The sequence below is a fragment of the Musa acuminata genome, chromosome BXJ1-9, assembly GCF_036884655.1.
Source record: "Musa acuminata AAA Group cultivar baxijiao chromosome BXJ1-9, Cavendish_Baxijiao_AAA, whole genome shotgun sequence".
Lineage (NCBI taxonomy): Eukaryota > Viridiplantae > Streptophyta > Magnoliopsida > Zingiberales > Musaceae > Musa > Musa acuminata.
The window spans coordinates 48,830,001-48,847,099 of record NC_088335.1 but is presented as its reverse complement, the minus strand read 5'-3'; the positions used below and the strand labels follow the sequence as shown (position 1 = coordinate 48,847,099).

The following is a 17,099-nucleotide window of genomic DNA, read 5'->3' as shown; positions in this document are numbered from 1 at the left end:
CCGGTTCCAAAGCATCGTCCGACAGATTCGACAGCGTTGTGGATTCGCCCCGAGACAGGAAACAGGTTCTCAACTCAAACGCCAGGCGACATTGGGACAGGTGGAGCCCTTCTCAGGGACAAAACCTGTTCCTCGTCTCAGGAGAGACGGACAACTTGCGACATCCAAAGCTCGGCCTTTGTCGCAAGCCTTCGCCATGGTCATGGATTCAAACTTGTAATGTTGCCAAAGCACCATCGCTGTGATGGGGCTTTGTCTCCCATCTGCGTGAAATAAACCCTTGAATCCTCACGTCGGCGCAGCCCATTCATCCTCCGCACCTCGATCGCCTATTGCTAGGATTCCCACTCGAAGGGTTTCTGCACTCGGTCAAGACGACGTCAGAACAATCTCCGGTGTAAAAGGGACTCCTTCTACAAGCGAAACGAAAGGTAAGACTCTGACCTCTCACAACCCAGGTAGGGTAAGCCATTCCTTGAGTTTGCTGGCCATGGAGAGGAATACCAGCGAACGATTTGTCTCATCTTCGTATGACATTTTGTCAGACACTGTAGATTATTCTTTCTTGGATTCATTGTTGATTTCAGCTACACGACGAGGTTTATCAGGTTGAGCAATCCTAAATATTAAGATGAAAAGGACAATAGGAAACAGGAAAAGATAGATTAACAAGCAACATTTACTTAAGAAGTGTGTTGCAATTAAATTGTGCATTCGGTATGGTCACAAATTGCAGAGCAGTCAGATGAACTTGGTCACAGCCTGCGGCTTGTGATCAGAACGAAATTGTAACAAGTTTTATGCCAAAAATCCTACACATCCACAAGACATCTGGCTTTTAGACTAATGTATCACAAAGAAACAAGTTGAACGCTATGAAATCCATCAAATTTCCTATTTCACTCTGTAAATATAAGACCATGGAACTCTGACCTTCCCAGATATATCTGAAAGCACTAATATTTGGTGGTAAAACTTGGGATATTTGTCAACAAAGAAGATGCACAAGGAAGCATTTCACTGTCTTCCTGTCCAACTAAAATTGCTTGCTACCTTCCTAGTGGAAAGCTTCTATTCCATCCATTCTTAGGCTTTTCAATTATATGATCTTGAAGTGCTAAAAACAGAATACTGAAAACTCATGTTACAATGGTGGCTGTAGGCCACGGAAATGGCTTGCTGCTCGTAGGCTCTTCTAGTGAGAAAGTCTGGTGCATGTGAAATTTGTTGCTTGATACCAGCTGATGTAGTTGCCCATATTGGTCCCAGGATGTTTTGCATGGTAAATTTGCATAGATATGAAAATAATGCTATGTCTAAAGATGTCATCCGCTGACTCTGGCTTGTTATAGTCATTACTTGATCTTAAGAGCAGAAAATAGAACTACTGCTTGGATTACGGTGTTTACTGCATCTGCTTTTGTTGTGACAGTGCTACTAAGGCTGCTGTGATGCAGTGGGCAATGGAAGATGAACACCATCTGTAAATTGAACAATCCTGTGTGTCAAGGAAGAGCTTTGATATAACAGTATGATTGTTCTTTTGCACCAGAGAAACATCTCTTCTCGCAGAGGTAAGATTGTGTTAATCGACTTTTCTCAAATCCTCATAATACAATGCACTTGGTTCATCCTTGTATATTTTTGTTGATGAACCCTTACTTTGGTTGTCATAATTATTGTCAACGTTTTCTTCAAATTATGTGTCTTCTCCTTTCTCATAGCTTGATATTCATAATCATGTCATGCTTTTATCATTTATCAACTCATTATATAATCAAGGTTTGCAATATCATCCGGTCCGGTACAGTACGGATGGATGGGTATTTACCTATTGGCTCTGACAGGTTATCAATACACAGATCAGCATAAACCAGGCACTACGCTTGATACACGATTGGTACCGTCCAATACAAGGCGATACAGACTCTGTATTTAGCTGTTTCTATTTTTTGTTTTTCAGTCTTTTTTTAGATTTTTTTTTTCGATACTCGATACATATCAGTGTACTGGTAGTATCGTATCGGTCCAAACCCTGGCCAGTACAAGATCAGTACACAAAATTATGAATCTTATATATATAACTAATATATTTTTATCATCATGACACACTCTCAAGTGTGGATTGACACAATGGTTCAATCCTCAAATTCCCGCTCTGATATTTTGCTATCATGATAAAATCATCAGTTGGATTATCACATTTACTAAAACTTAAGTTGTTTGAATAATAATAAAAATGTTTGGCTGTGTTATCACTTTCTTTAATAGCTTAAGGTAGCACAAAATATTCTTATAATAATTGCACACTTGATGAGGAATTAATAAGCTGCCTAATTGCTTTGCTGTTAATGGTCAACAATCTCATAAAATTCCACCTAACAACTATGGCCATCTTAATATGTCTTGCCATTGACTTGTCACCTACCATTTATGATATCAAAGACTTGCATTGACCACACACATCACATCAGTATCTCATTTTCCTTTCAGTGACTAGTGAGTTCAACTCACCAAGTGCATCATTGATCCGCACTTTGCTTTCATGACACTGCAGTTTTACTTGTGACAAGTCCAGTGACCATTTATTATTCCCATCTGTCAACATTGTCTGAAAGTAATTCCTGCTTTCATGAAGGGTCAGTCCAATTATAACCTCATGGAGGTTTTGGTGGATGTATAAAACAGAGAATGATTAGTCAAGCAAAAATGTTGTTGTTTCTACATAAAGGCAGTTTCAAATGCTACAAGTAAAGAAGCATTCACAAATTTGAAACTATAATCCAAAGAGTTTTTGGAGGGGTGGATGATGATCTTTAGCAGATTTGACAACAAGCAATGCAATGGTTTATGTGATGGATTCATGATTTTTTTTTTGTTTCTTATATAAAGTTTAAAAAAAAAACAATAACATCATCAACTCTGTAATTGTACATGTGATCTGTCCAATCACCATATATGGTTCATTGCATCATGACCTACCAATTTGCTTTATCCACCTTGGAAGATTCTGTTAAAATATAAAATGAAAGATCATGTCTTATCTAATGTCTTAAATTTTTAGATGGAGGATGGTAGAAGAGTGAAAGGTTTGTGTTCAAATACCATACAGGATCAATCAATTTAAGTGTCATGTGTTTGAGTTTTGAGTCAATTTACTACTCACACATGAGGAGGACTGTTAAGAATATAAAACCAAAGATCATGTCTCAACTCAGGATTTAAACTTTTAGACTGAAGTGCCAACTAGCAGATTTTAGTGACAAAAGTGTCACTGTTTGTACGATGAAATCATGAATTTACCTCTAATATAAAATTTTAGAAAGCATAGTTTGTCATCCACTTGGACCATTTTTCATATCGATCTTATTTTTTTTCAGTTGCAGTGGCTTATAAATCTCAACTAATCACCAATGTAAAATGGATTACTCCAACACTGACTTAGACCGAACCGAGTAATTAGTATAACATGATGATCTAGAAGATGGATCCAATTTGTCAATATAAGACTTTTTTTTTTACTTATAATCTTATGTATTTTAGTTATGTAAAACTTGAAAACTTGACCCAACACATTATGACTCCAATACAATATGATGCTAATCCAACCCACCCTGTGCTTATGCCAGTGTTAATTTGGACTGGTTTGGGTTGTAAATATCATTACTCTAGACGAGATTTGGATTAGGATAAGATCGGGATGTATTAGACTTTAAGACTACACGATCGTGGCCAATTATATGAGTGATGGTAGATGAATAAGCTTAGAGACTTTTTGTTTTCAAAAGAAGAACTTATTAAGATTTCAAGGATTTACAAAAGGATTGATGTAGATCGTTATGCAAAATACAGTCCAACTCTGGGAGAAAGGATTCGACCCATAAAATATTATATTTCTCTGTTCACAGTTGTTGAGTCAGTTTCAAATAGAATTTGATTGTAAGCTTAGAGAATTAAAGACTGCATTCTCTGTTAAGAATTGTTTCTGTTGTGTCTCAAGGCACAGAGAGAAAACATGCATTACATAAAAGTTAATGCAGTAAAACAAGGTTAAGCATTTTTGAATTCTTGGTCAAACTATATGGAGTCAGTCAGGTGCCACAGTTTATCGTAATGGCTGAACCACTTAAATGTTGTCATCCCTCATGATGTGAATTGTTATCTGTTCCTTTCAACAGGCAATGCATAGTGGGTTGGTCATCAACCTTCTCCCTCAATAAACATCAGAATTAAATGTTCCCCTTTTCTTGTTCTCCAAGAGTAAAAGTCTCCAATGGAGTAAATTATTGTTTATTAAGTCTCCTTCTTTTTATTCCCATGGCGGAAGATCTGATCTCAAGTTAAGGTAGGTCCTTTACCATAACAACTAGGAAGGTAGTAATATATGTTAGCGTTATGGAGGATTAAGCAGAGGTTAGGCACATAACCATCAAATCCTAATGACATGATGAAATTGGATAGTTTTATGTGTATATAAGACAGAAGGTGAATGTTAGTGTCATGGTAAGATAGTCTGTGGTTGCTACTCTATGATGTAGATGGACACCTGGAAGCCATGGACATGAGCTGCGTTGTGAATAGAGGTTATAGAACATCATTTTAGATTCATTGATTCGAAGGTGTAGCCATCATATGTTTTTTGGGTATTGTCACATCTGTACTAATTTGATATATTAATTAGTAGTTATGAGAAGAGACTGTTTCTTTTCTTCATTTTGGCATATCAAAGGAAAAAAAAAGAAAGAAGAAACAAACAAGAGTTCTTCGTTCTTTCCATCTGAACAACTGCAGGTGACAAAGAATGGCCAAAAGATCAACATCAGGAGTGCAAGACACCATGATGTTTATCCAATGACAGCTCAAAATTAGGTCAACCAACACAAGTTAAAGCTAGTCTTCAAGTTGAACTCAGCCTACTGTGCCTGAGAAAGTTTAGCACCAGTAGGTAAAAAAGGACACTTGTGTACTCAAATGGGCATTAGCAATCTTCAACTCTTTACTGCCGTAGTGCACACAAATAAACTTGGCACCAGTGTTTCGTGCCGCTTTATCAGTTGACAGATGTATCAATTGATAGAGAAGAGGGAATAGTAGAGACACCAAACACTAGGAAGTTTTGATTCATCACTGCCGACCTCTCATAATTAACGAACCATAAGCCATAAAAGCAAAGACCATAGCCAAACGTAATTCCATCAGAACTCCTTGTACTAATCAAACACTTAATCTAATGTTTATTTAATCTTTCCACACTTGGCACCTATCACTTGCTGCTGGTTTACAGGTGTCTGCAGGGAAGCTCCTTCCTGCTTGGACCGATGCTCGATCACCACTTTGTCATTAATGGGGAAAGAGATGTTTGTTTGATGAAGTCAATGCTGGGATCGAGAAGAAACCGAGTTACACATGGATTTGATTGATGGGTAGGCAAATCTTGTTTGGTGAAAGTGAGTTGGAGATGATAACCTAAACTTCTCTTTTCTTGTAATCCAAAGCATATCGCTGATCTGAGCCAGCCGCACGCCTGTTCATGCAGTTTATCTGGAAAGTCAGCTGTTGCTGTCATTCTATAAATATGTGTAGGTGAAGGAACTCAAACCTTCATGAGCAAGCCAAAGACCTGCAAACTGATGTCAAGAGGTGAAATTTTTGTAAAGACTATGCTACATTTGGCTCCTTATCATCTCTTTTTGTGTTGGTGAGATCTCCAACTTTGAAAGAGTTGATTGGTATTCGATTGATAGGAGCTTTGGTTGCTAAAACCGAGGTTTGGAGTTGTGATAACTGTGCATCCATAAATATTCCTTATGAACTAATGTGAAATCTATAAGATTGCCAACCAAGGCGTACAAAATTTAAAGAGAGGTATAAATCGTGGTAGGTCGTTGCCGACTCGGTATCGGGCTCCACCTCATAATATCTTGATAGGTGATCATTTGTATGTATGGGACTTCGAAACCCGACCAGCTTAGGAAAATATATCAGTCATGATCCAATTTAACCACGCCGGACCATTGTTATCTCTAAATGTTATGCATTAAGACTGTCGTTTTGCGACTGGGAATGATGCTATTATAATGGTTACCCTTTGAAGTCTGTCATGAGCCAAAGAGATGAGTCGGAAAGAAGGAAGGGTTTAACTGGAGCTGGAGGTGCATGAAGGAACAGTGAGGAAGGACGAAGCATGCATGTGAACGGTCGCACAGCACCCGTACAGTGTTGGGGTACACGAGTAACTCGTCTCGCGTCCAATTCAATGCCTCTTGTCGTTGGGGTCACTCACCAGCTTCGTCGGCTGATCCCTTACGTCGTATCTAAACCACTCCCAGTCTTTCGTGTACTCTACCTCTGCTTGTCTCTTCAGCTATTTATATGCCAAACTTTGCCTCAGGTGACCTAATCTATCCTCTCTCTCTCTCTCTCTCTCTCTCTCTCTATCTGAGGATAAGAGCTGTGACATGGAGAGCAGCAGAATAGTGGAGTTCTTGAAGGACAAGAGCATTCTGATCACTGGATCCACTGGCTTCTTGGCAAAAAGTACTCGTCTCAGACAAACACTGACACAGACTGTGCTTTACAATGTTTACTGACCTTTCTGTGTTTTCTGCTTTGTCTTCTTGTTGGTTTGGGATGGAAGTATTCGTGGAGAAGGTGCTGAGGGTTCAACCGGAGGTTAAGAGGCTCTTCCTCCTCGTCAGAGCCGCCGATGCCGCATCTGCCAACCAGCGTGTGCAAACTGAGGTGCTCTCACTCCTCCAACTTGCCAACACTACTTTGAATTTTATCTCTCCTCCTCCTCGATAAAGTTGCTTGACAAATTTAATGTATATTATAGAGGAGTTTTTCATATAACCAGTCGTATATATCTAATTTATATCCAAACCTCATATATATATATATATATATATATAGAGAGAGAGAGAGAGAGAGAGAGAGAGAGAGTGGTGCAACGTTTATGGTACAAATATTAACGAGGGGAAGACTGATGTGATCCAACATTAGTTGACGACATTATTTGGGAGGGATAGGAAATGTCGCCGTCCCAAAACTGTAGGCCCAAAACTTGACCATATTAGGTGGCTGCCTCATGAACACGTTCTGTGGAGCCCACAGATGCAAACATTATGCCCTCACCACCCGTGGGCTCCACAAGTCGCGCTGCGGAGACACGGTCGGGTAGGTTTAAGTTGTGTAACTAAGGACTGGTATATGACTCGTATTCGTGTACGGTCGTATGTGTAGGCATTGATAGTTCCCCTTACAATGCAAAGCCAAGACAATAAGGCATTGATACTCGTATTCGTATACAGTCGTATACGGTCGTATCCTGCTAAAATTTGAAATATCATGTTTACACTTACAATACAAAAAAAAAAAAAACAAGAAGACATCTTTTCTTTATAAATAAAGCTTCATATATTGTTCATAACATTAACACACTCAGGAATAGTTTCTAATATTTCAGAAAAGAATATGTTAAGTTTCTGATCTTGCAATGATATATACATTCAAGAAATCGTGTTTACAGAAGCACTAAAAGTCCATTGAATTAAAACTTCAGAATCCTGGAATATTTTGTGCAAACTTGAATTGGTGGGTTCTATATGTACATAGCAGTATAAATGGCATCAATTTCCAATATATTTTCCTCAATAAGCTTCTCTTTTTCTTTTAACCAAAGTTTGCAGTCATTTTTCTGCAAGTAATTGGCATTTATCTCAATTTTGGTTTATCAATATACGATGCGTACATTCATTATTCTAATTTTCTATGTTTAAATTATAACTGCAAAATCTTCTCTATTTTAATTTCCATGTTAGAGTTCCATTATGTATTAAAATCCTCCTCTTAATAGCTTTGAGATTTATAAAATCTTTATTTTATATTTAATTCAGACATATATGTATATATATATATGTATATATATATATGTTTATTCTTCTATTTGGATCATATTTTGTATTTGACTTCAGATTCATATCAAGTCAAAGTCTAGTCCGATTTGAGTCTTCTTACATCTAATAAACATCTAAGAAATAGTCAAATTCAAAATCTTTTCATTCCAGATACTAGGAAAGGACCTGTTCAAGGTTCTAAGAGACAAACATGGCGATGGATTCCATCCATTTGTCGCAAGCAAGGTGTTCCCCGTGGCTGGAGACATCGTCCGGGAAGATTTAGGTATCCAAGACTCCAATCTCAGAGAGAAGTTGTGGAAGGAAGTGGGGATCGTCGTCAATGTAGCAGCGACCACCAGCTTCGACGACAGGTGCATCATATGTCATCCTCGATGATGCAACTTTTAGCAGTGACCTTGATTTACCATTTTTTACTTGATCACTTGCAGATACGATGTGTCTTTGGGCATCAATGCTCTCGGAGCTAAGCACATCTTGGAGTTTGCGAGGCGATGCGTGAGACTGGAAATGCTCCTCCATGTTTCTACTGGTACGTTGCATTTCGAGTTGATTCTATATAGCGTTCTGATAAGCTGATTCCGATCTCTTCTTCTTCTTCTTCTTCTCGTGGCCAGCTTATGTAGCTGGCGAGCAGAGTGGGCTGATCTTGGAGAAGAAGTTTCTCATGGGAGAGACTCTCAAGGGGGGCTCCTACTTGGACATCGAAGCAGAACTAAGGTTGGTGGACAAGAAGAAGAGGGAGCTCCGTGCAGAGTATGCGACCGAAGAGGTCGAAAAGCTAGCCATGAAGCGACTGGGGATGAAGAGGTGGATTCATCCGAACCATCAAGTTGTATACTCATTTGGATCTCATGCATGCTGACTTCTCTTCCTTCAACATCTTGTGCATCCTAAAGAGCTAGGTATTTTGGCTGGCCAAACACCTACGTTTGCACCAAAGCAATGGGTGAAATGCTGCTCGGACACTTACGAGGAGATCTGCCTCTGGTAATCTTGCGCCCGACGATCATCACGAGCGTCCACAGAGACCCACTTCCTGGTTGGATCGAAGGAACGAGGTGATGAAACTTGAACCAGCGGAACCACTGTCATTCCAGATTCTGTGAGTCGAGAGATAGACTCAGTTTGCTCGTGGTGCAGGACGATCGACAGCCTGATCATGGGGTACGTGAAGGAGAAGATCGGATGCTTGTTTGGAGATCTCGACATCGTCGGGGATGTGGTTCGTTCTGTCTTCATGATCAGATCAAGCTCTCGCTTGGAAGTGGATGCATGCTGAGGTTGGTCGTAACGCAGGTACCCGCGGACATGGTGGTGAACGCGATGATGGTGACCATGGCGGCTCACTCGAATCAGCGGTCGGAGTTCATCTACCACATGAGCTCCTCGGTGAGAAATCCAATGACGTACTCCATTCTGGAGCAGAGTGTTTATCGTTACTTCCTCGAGAACCCTCGCGTGGGGAAGGACGGAAGAATCATCAAGACAAGAAGGCTTCCTGTCATCAGAAACATGACCAGATTCCGTATCTACATGACCCTGAGACACAAGCTGCCACTGGGGGTCAGTAAGCATGAGATAGCTCTGCCACAGCCACGCATTTCGACGCATAGCTAATGCATGGTTGCGTCTGTTCTTGCTAGGTATTGCACCTCATCAATCTGCTCTCCTGTGGACGATTTGCTCGCGGATACAATGAACTCAACCGGAAGTACAAGTTCGTGATGCATCTCGTGGACCTTTACGAACCCTATGCCTTCTTCAGAGGATAGTATGTTCTTTTGTCTTTTCCTTTTTCGACAGGTCACACAAGATTATTTTTCTTGGGTAAAGATTATTATTATCTTGTTCGAAGCTTTGATGACCTAAACATGGAGAGGTTGAGGATGGCAATGAAGAAGGACGACGCTGAGGCCTGGATGTTCGATTTTGATCCCAAGCACGTCGATTGGGAGGACTACTTCTATCGCATTCATGTCCCAGGCGTACTTAAATATGCATTCAAATGAACCATGGAAGGGATCTTGTGCACTTGGTCAGTTCTACTACTTCTTCCATCTCTTCTCATTTATTGATGCCACAGAAATATTTATGTTGTTCCAGAGACGAACCGTAGCTAGGATGCTTCCCCTACATCTTCTGGTGTTCGGATGTATTCTTTACCCACCTTCTCGATTCAAAGGAATGTTATGGTAGCCACTGCTTGCAGAAGAAAGTCTATAAATATGCAGAATTTTTCCTATATAACTCATCAATTCGATGTTATGATGCTATTATTATATGATATTATATGGGTGACGTGCTGACCACTTAGAATTATATGATATTATTATTATTATTATTATTTTTCCCCAAAATAATTGGTTCACCGGAGGCAAACCATTGGAGCAGCAGCGCCCACGGAATCGGATTCTGCTTTCTGGAGCTTCCACAAAAGCGTCGAACCGACCACGTTGCTACTCCGCGCACCACATGAAACCCTTGGCTCCGACGTGCCCTCCTCTCCCCCACGCATCCCCTCTCTCTCTTTGTTCGCCACCCCACCTTCTAAAACCTCTTCCACATGATCCTCCTCCTCACGAGCAGCAGTAGCACCATTCGATGGAAGAAGCGAGAGGGAAGGACATGCCCCAGAGGAGCTGCGATGCCGACGCGTGCTCCTCCTCCGAGCCCCGGACTCGACCGGCTCTTCAAGGCTTAATGATGGATTCTCCGATAGACCAGCCCGTCAATCCCGCCTCGACATCACCGGCGGACGACGGCAGCGGTGGACCTCGACCGGCAGCCTCGAAGAAGGCGAGGAAGAGACTCGAGGACTGTGGACGGGAGAGGCTGAGGCGGCACAGGGTGGAGATGGCGGGCCGTGTTTGCATACCGGAGACGTGGGGGCAAGAGAGCTCGTTGAAGGATTGGGCGGATCGCTGCGCGTTCGAGAGATTCATGCCGGAGGCCTTGGCATCCGCCCGCAAGGCGCTGGTCGACGACTGTCGTCGGCCGCCAAATACGTGCCTGCAAGTTGGAAACTGAGACCGATCGTCTCATCCTTCTTCCACGGATTTCCATGGTTGGATATGCTTCCCGAATCATTCTTTCTTCTTGATCGAGTGTTGGTCTTTGAAACCACACACTCGTTTCTCGTGCCAAAACCTCCGAGTTTAGATCGTGCTTGAGCCACTGTTTTTCTTCTTTTTTTCCTTCGTCCGAAGAGCTCTCGGTCTGCAGAAGAAAAGCATGCATCCTCATTACCATTATGCCAGCAACGATTGAAGATCGATTAAGGTGATTGTTTTGATCTTGTAATATTCGTTGTTGCCCGCTTGATCGTATATGTCATGCGAGGCATACTAAATTCCTCTATGCTCATCTCCTTCTCCATGGCAGAGAAGCCTCGTTCGCTCGCGCTGTTGAGTTCCAATCGGCTATACTTCTCGTATTTGGAATCCACTGCCATATAGTACCAAAGATACTCATAACTTCGAAGCTTTAAATCAACATAGTATTAAGTCGAAGAGTTTGGTAGTACAATTGAGCATAATCATTTTGTGTCTCGACTCAACAAGACATTTATCTACAGATTTTACCATCAAATATATTTGTCTCTTCCTCTCTTCTACGAGGAGTTCAAAAGCTACCGGCGCGCAACCCGGAGTGAGCGATGGCTGGAATCGACAAAACCAATTGACGCACGCAAGTGGCGGCCCCGTCCGCAGGGGCCACACCCATCTCGACGGTGACCCTGCCCTTACCCACCACCGAAGAGTCGCTCCCTGTGCAGCGATCCACTAGCCGGAACTCAATCGAAGAGTCTTTGTCGTTAACATATAAGATCGCATTTCGCCTCTTGAGGAGTCAAAAGGCCGGCCACCAGAAACTAAGAGCCGACAAAGATAATTGTTTCTACCGGCTATATGATTCACCCGCCGTTTCTACCTGATCCGTCATTGTCAGCAGTGGCGTGTCCCGCTTGATGTTAAATCACGAGGCAGGTGGGATATTCGAGTCAAGACAAACGCGTGGGTGAAACATAGGACCAGCGCTGAAGTCCACTGTCACCGCTTCGGCCACCCGCCCTATCCACAGCCGATCCGCTTCAATTGTGACTTATAATTCAGCCTTCCAATTGCCACATCTCGACCGTCTGTTGATGCGGGCACCATCTAAAGTGCGTGGATCCGGGGTAAAGTCGGATACCTCTACTTGGAGAGGATCCTCACCCATGGTCCAGTCCTGCCTCGCTCTCCACGAGCCGGGCCCGGCCCGGCCCGGCCCGGCTTGGCCCGTCCCGGACATCATTAACCCTATAAATAAGCCCCATCGCCACCTTTCACGTCGGGAAGGGACGCTCTCACCTGGTTTGCTCCGCCGCCCCCTTTCTCCTCTAATACGTGCCAGAGTCTTCTCGATCTTCGATCGCTTCCACTGCGTCGTCAGGTAAAAAATAATTGTTTCTGTGGGTTCCGATATGGAGTTGATGATGTTAGGAGCATTTGTTTTCTATGATGATCATGTTCACCCGATTTTTTTTGTGGCCTATCGATCGATTTCTTTCGTTCTATACTTCGATCTTTTTGCAGTTTTTACCCTCGAGCCGGGATCTATGACGTTTACGTCAATCCCTGTCATATGCTCTTTTTCATTTCGTGTATGTGTTGAATTTTATCTTATTTTTCCTGGAAATATGGTTGCTTTTATTCCTTTTTCACGTTTCATTTCTGTTGATATGTTGGAACCGGATGTTTGCTTTATTATATGATATGCTTTCCACTGTAATCATTTTAGAATTTAGACACTGTAAACAAGTTAATAATAGTCTGGTGATCCTGAGAGTTGTATCACAAATTATCATTTTGAAAGACCTTGTGCAGCTTAATTCATCATAAGTCGAAATCTATCATTTTGAAGACATCTCATTATATTGTTTTGAGATTGGAGTTAGATTCTGAAAGTATGGGCATCGCTCTCGCTCTTTTCCTGGTTGACTTAGTTATTCTATTGAGTTTTGATTAATGATGGAAAACAAAGATTGCCTACTGATCTGTTGCAGATTTTTAGTAACTTCTTTAGCCTTCTATAAACGATCCGTTTGTTATAACGTTGTTGTGATAACTTTTGCTTTAACTTGGAAACATATGTGAAAGATTAGGTAAACATATATCATACTACTTTAACTTGGGAACTGACATGGAATCGAGCTTAGGAATCTTGTTTTCGTAGTGCTGGTTTGTGCTTTTCTTGATTCTAGTGGTGTTGGCTTGGTAAGTTCTTCCCTATTTCATCTTACACAAGGCTTCCATGATTAACACAAAAGATCTAGGCGATTGAGGTCATGTATATATGTTAATTTCCTACCGTCATCCATTGCTAGATCATAATTACTGGCTACGGTGACAACAATATTGTCGTCTGTGTGGCACAAAACTGCATTCTGGTTCTTTTGTGATGCATAATTATCTTGCACGATAACTAAGCTGATGATATTTTAGATTTTTATAGAATTTGCATCAGTAGCCAACATTACCATTTGACCATTAAAGTCATACATAGATTATCATCACAATCCAGAAACATTTGTCTTCTTGATGGACAATGTCCAATGTTTGTCTCTTTATTTACATAGCTGATCTCAACTGTCGATATCAGTTAGGATGTACTTGCTTCTTATTTTCTTCCTTGTACATTTAATATCCAGCCATGAACTTGTTGGAGACACTATAAGATCATCGGTTGCATGTCTAGCGTTGGTAGCATAGTGCACCAACACTTGTAAATTAAATAAAAAGGTTAAACAATCATTCAAAATTGAAGGTGAACTCGGAGAGTAGAGAAAGGTTAGAAAGATGGAGATATTGCTACTATTGTGGGTCGAATGTTAGGTTAAACTAGAATCAGTAAATAATTAAACGGAGTTGTGTGTATTTCTGTGATGGTTCCCACTCTAGCCTGCCCATGACATGGATGATTTATCGTCGGACATGCAGAAAGTTCCTTGATCTAATTCTAGATGCCCTTATAACTTAACTATTAGACTGGAATTCCTTGGGTCTACTTCTTAAGTGTTTGTTGTTCAACACATTTATTTATCATCTTTAAATCTTTATAGTCAGTCTGCATCAGAGGGCCATTTCTTGAGTCATAAGATTGATTTGAATGGTTTTTAATGGTGAATTTTGAGACAACCTTTTTTTTTTTTTTGGAGGGAAATCTCCAGCAGGCATAATGTCAACTGTTACTGTTCCACCCGTATGCATGCTGAGAGGCAACACCAAATGCCAGTGCAACTCTTTGCTGATCAAAAGCCCATCCTCACTGAGCTCCATGAAGCGTATCTCAAAAGCATCATCGTTGAGGGCATCCAACCGCTTCAGGGCATGTGCTATGGCATTCTACAAGGTGAAACTCATCGACCCGGAGGGGAAGGAACATGAGATCGACGCTCCAGATGATAGCTACATTCTGGATGCAGCCGAGGATGCAGGAGTGGAGCTGCCATACTCATGCCGAGCTGGAGCATGTTCGACGTGTGCTGGTCAATTGGTGTCGGGCAATGTCGATCAGTCGGATGGATCCTTCCTCGATGAAACACAGATGTCGAAGGGTTATATCCTGACCTGTGTCTCCTATCCGAGATCAGAATGCGTCATCTACACTCACAAAGAAGGCGAACTATATTGATCGTATTGGCATCCTTTCTCTGTTTGTGCTCGGAATGAATCAGACGTATGTATCTGTCATTTAGCCTCTTTTTTTTTTGTTGTCCAGAGGGTCATGCCTCTACCAGAGGGAGATTCTCTCGCACTTGCTTTCAATAAGCTCGGTACTACTACTGCACTACTTTATGTTCAGATTTCTTGACATCAAGTGTCTCACGCATTCTATGTTTAGCAGCGATTATTTAGACCTATGTGAATTGGTCGACTCAGCAGTATTAGTCAGTGTACAGAGTTAGTTCTATGGATGGCAGTATTAGTGCACTTGTTCCTAATGAGATACTCTCCCGTTTCCAATAGCTCCCTTTCAGTATGAAATTTGTGTTGTCGGAACACAAAAGGCAATATGGGCTCTCTCTCACCTGTCAAAATAAGTTCCAGTCTTACGCAATACGGATTTGTTATGAGATAATTTACGCTTTCTTTTTGGACTCGGAATTGCAGGCTCGCTCTGCCTGTCGGAATAATTTGTATACGAATCTGCTCTGGGGACTCCGTGGGATGGATCACACGGATCGCAAAGAACACATCAAAAGAAGACCAGGCTGAATCAGGTGCAGCCCAGTGTCTTGGCATCATCAGCATTCTCTGGTTTAGAACCAAATCTCATCTTGGTATTAAAAAGATCAACTCGAACTAATCCATCCACTAACTTGCATCTACTAGTACTTAATTATATCATTGATATGGAATATTTTGATAGTCAATCTTCGTCGACTAATGAATCACTCTATTAGTACTGACACGAAAAGAAAAGAACCGAATCACCCTCCATTGGACGATAATGTGGGGGTGGTTATAGCCTATCGGCCCTCATGGACAATAATCCACGGGATATCGTTTAGGCTTGTCCCCCTCTTTGTCGCTCCAATAGACAAAATGTCAAGAAAGGGAGGGGGGGGGGGGGGGGGGGGTGGGCTTTCGAACTAACTTGAGCGTTGAAGGGGTTGGGTTGAAAAACTCCTTCCATCGTTGGCCTTTGTATAAGAATCCATCGAGAAGCTAGATTCACCTCGAGTTGACCTCAAGACCATCTCAGATATGTTAGAGTTACGTGAAGACCACCTCGAAGCCGCCTCAACTGCACTAAGGCCACCACGAGGGTTCCTCGAACATCCTTACGCATTCGAGTCAGGTCAAGCTGGACTGACTCCACTATTGATGGTACTTCACCTCAACATTTTTTGCACTAGAAGGAGGGCCTTGAATGTTGCAGGAACATTCGTCTATGAATCCTCTCAATGAGCACTCTAGTGAAGAAGCTCTACCCTTAACCCATAGCACCTTTCGACAAGGCAAGCAGTTGCCCTCTTTTCCGTAGGTGGATGCGTCCACCTTCGCTTAAATGCTAAGGCTTTAATGGTATTTGTTCAATAACTCAAGACTCTCACCTCTGAAGACGAATGTCAGGCACCTTGTTGTTCCCGCTAAAGTATTCTTGAACCTCACACACCAAGTGCAAGTGATCACGGGCATGATACAGGCAATCACCTCACTCCTGCCCCAACTAGCTCAACAAACTATGTCGTCATCGCAACCACGATTGATGTCTCAACCACCGTTAGCATTCACACCCATTGAGGTTCCCGCAACCATTCTAGCATCGATAATGTAGGATCATCTCTGACCCATTGAGCTACTAGCAGAAGGGGCACCTCGCTGCCCGACCATAGAGTTCAGTGCACCATTACATTAGGGCTCGACCTTACTCGAATTGAAGATCCAATTGACAAAACTAATGGATGACTCCTTGTGGGCCAAACTATAATAAATGAACTAATGAGATGTGTCAAGAGTTCCAATAGTCCAAAAAGAAAGGTTTGGATGACCCCACCTCAGGCCGCTCCCCATTTGTCCAGAGCATATAGGAAAAACCAATCTCAATGAACTTTCGCCTCTCATCACTGGAAGCCTTCAATGACAACTCTAACCCAATAGGATACACCATCGCTTTTCACGCTTAGATGTCTTTGTACGATACCTCAGACACTTTGATGTGTCGCACATTCCAAACGATGTTGAGGGGCTCGACGCGGGAGTGGTGCAGTTGCCTGAAGCCACTCTTGATTTGTTCCTTCACTCAACTTGTGAAAGAATTCGAGCCTTATTTCCTTGGGAACATATGCTTGAGGTCGTCTATAATAATATTGCTTAGGTTGAGATAGAAGGAGGATAAAACTCTCTCCAATTTCATCACACTATTCATTAGTGAAATCTAAGGCATGTAGGAAACCCGTCCCTCCCTTGTGATTCTGGCTTTTAGGATGAGCCTCAAGCCAACTTGCTTCTTTTAGTTGTTAGTAGAGAAGCCACCGACGATAATGCCTAAGGTTCTCTAAAGGGCTAACTAATACATAGCCATAGAAGCAATGATATTAAGTAAACACAAAGAAACATACAAAAGATCATCCCAAGAACCATCTCAAACATCGACCTCGGGCTCATCATGGAGAAGGAAGCATGGTCGACCCGA

The 17,099-nt window shown here is 41.9% G+C and overlaps 2 protein-coding genes and 1 long non-coding RNA gene across 6 annotated transcripts; all 3 read left to right on the top strand.

Moving 5' to 3' along the window:
- The first annotated feature begins 43 nt into the window (after positions 1–43).
- Positions 44–5,761, top strand: LOC135594003 (uncharacterized). The gene is made up of 3 exons (XR_010479945.1): positions 44–431; positions 1,433–1,574; positions 5,285–5,761. It is a non-coding gene; the product is annotated as an uncharacterized LOC135594003 (long non-coding RNA).
- A 655-nt stretch (positions 5,762–6,416) lies between these two features.
- LOC108951241 (fatty acyl-CoA reductase 3) lies at positions 6,417–14,800 on the top strand. Of its 4 annotated transcripts, XM_065084396.1 has the most exons (12): positions 6,417–6,537; positions 6,638–6,741; positions 8,067–8,269; positions 8,348–8,448; positions 8,534–8,726; positions 8,816–8,977; positions 9,060–9,141; positions 9,216–9,482; positions 9,563–9,690; positions 9,775–11,198; positions 11,301–12,350; positions 14,116–14,800. In XM_065084396.1, exons 1-10 carry the CDS (start codon positions 6,459–6,461, stop codon positions 9,926–9,928), a joined length of 1,473 nt encoding a protein of 490 aa, XP_064940468.1. In that variant the 5' UTR covers positions 6,417–6,458; the 3' UTR covers positions 9,929–11,198; positions 11,301–12,350; positions 14,116–14,800. The 4 variants fall into 4 exon arrangements, with proteins under 4 accessions (XP_064940468.1, XP_064940470.1, XP_064940469.1 ...); XM_065084398.1 differs by having other exon boundaries at positions 9,775–12,350; positions 14,131–14,800; XM_065084397.1 differs by having other exon boundaries at positions 9,775–12,350; positions 14,128–14,800.
- Positions 14,136–14,591, top strand: LOC135586378 (ferredoxin, root R-B2-like). Its single transcript, XM_065084576.1, has one exon. It carries the CDS (start codon positions 14,136–14,138, stop codon positions 14,589–14,591), a length of 456 nt encoding a protein of 151 aa, XP_064940648.1.
- Positions 14,801–17,099: the final 2,299 nt, after the last annotated feature.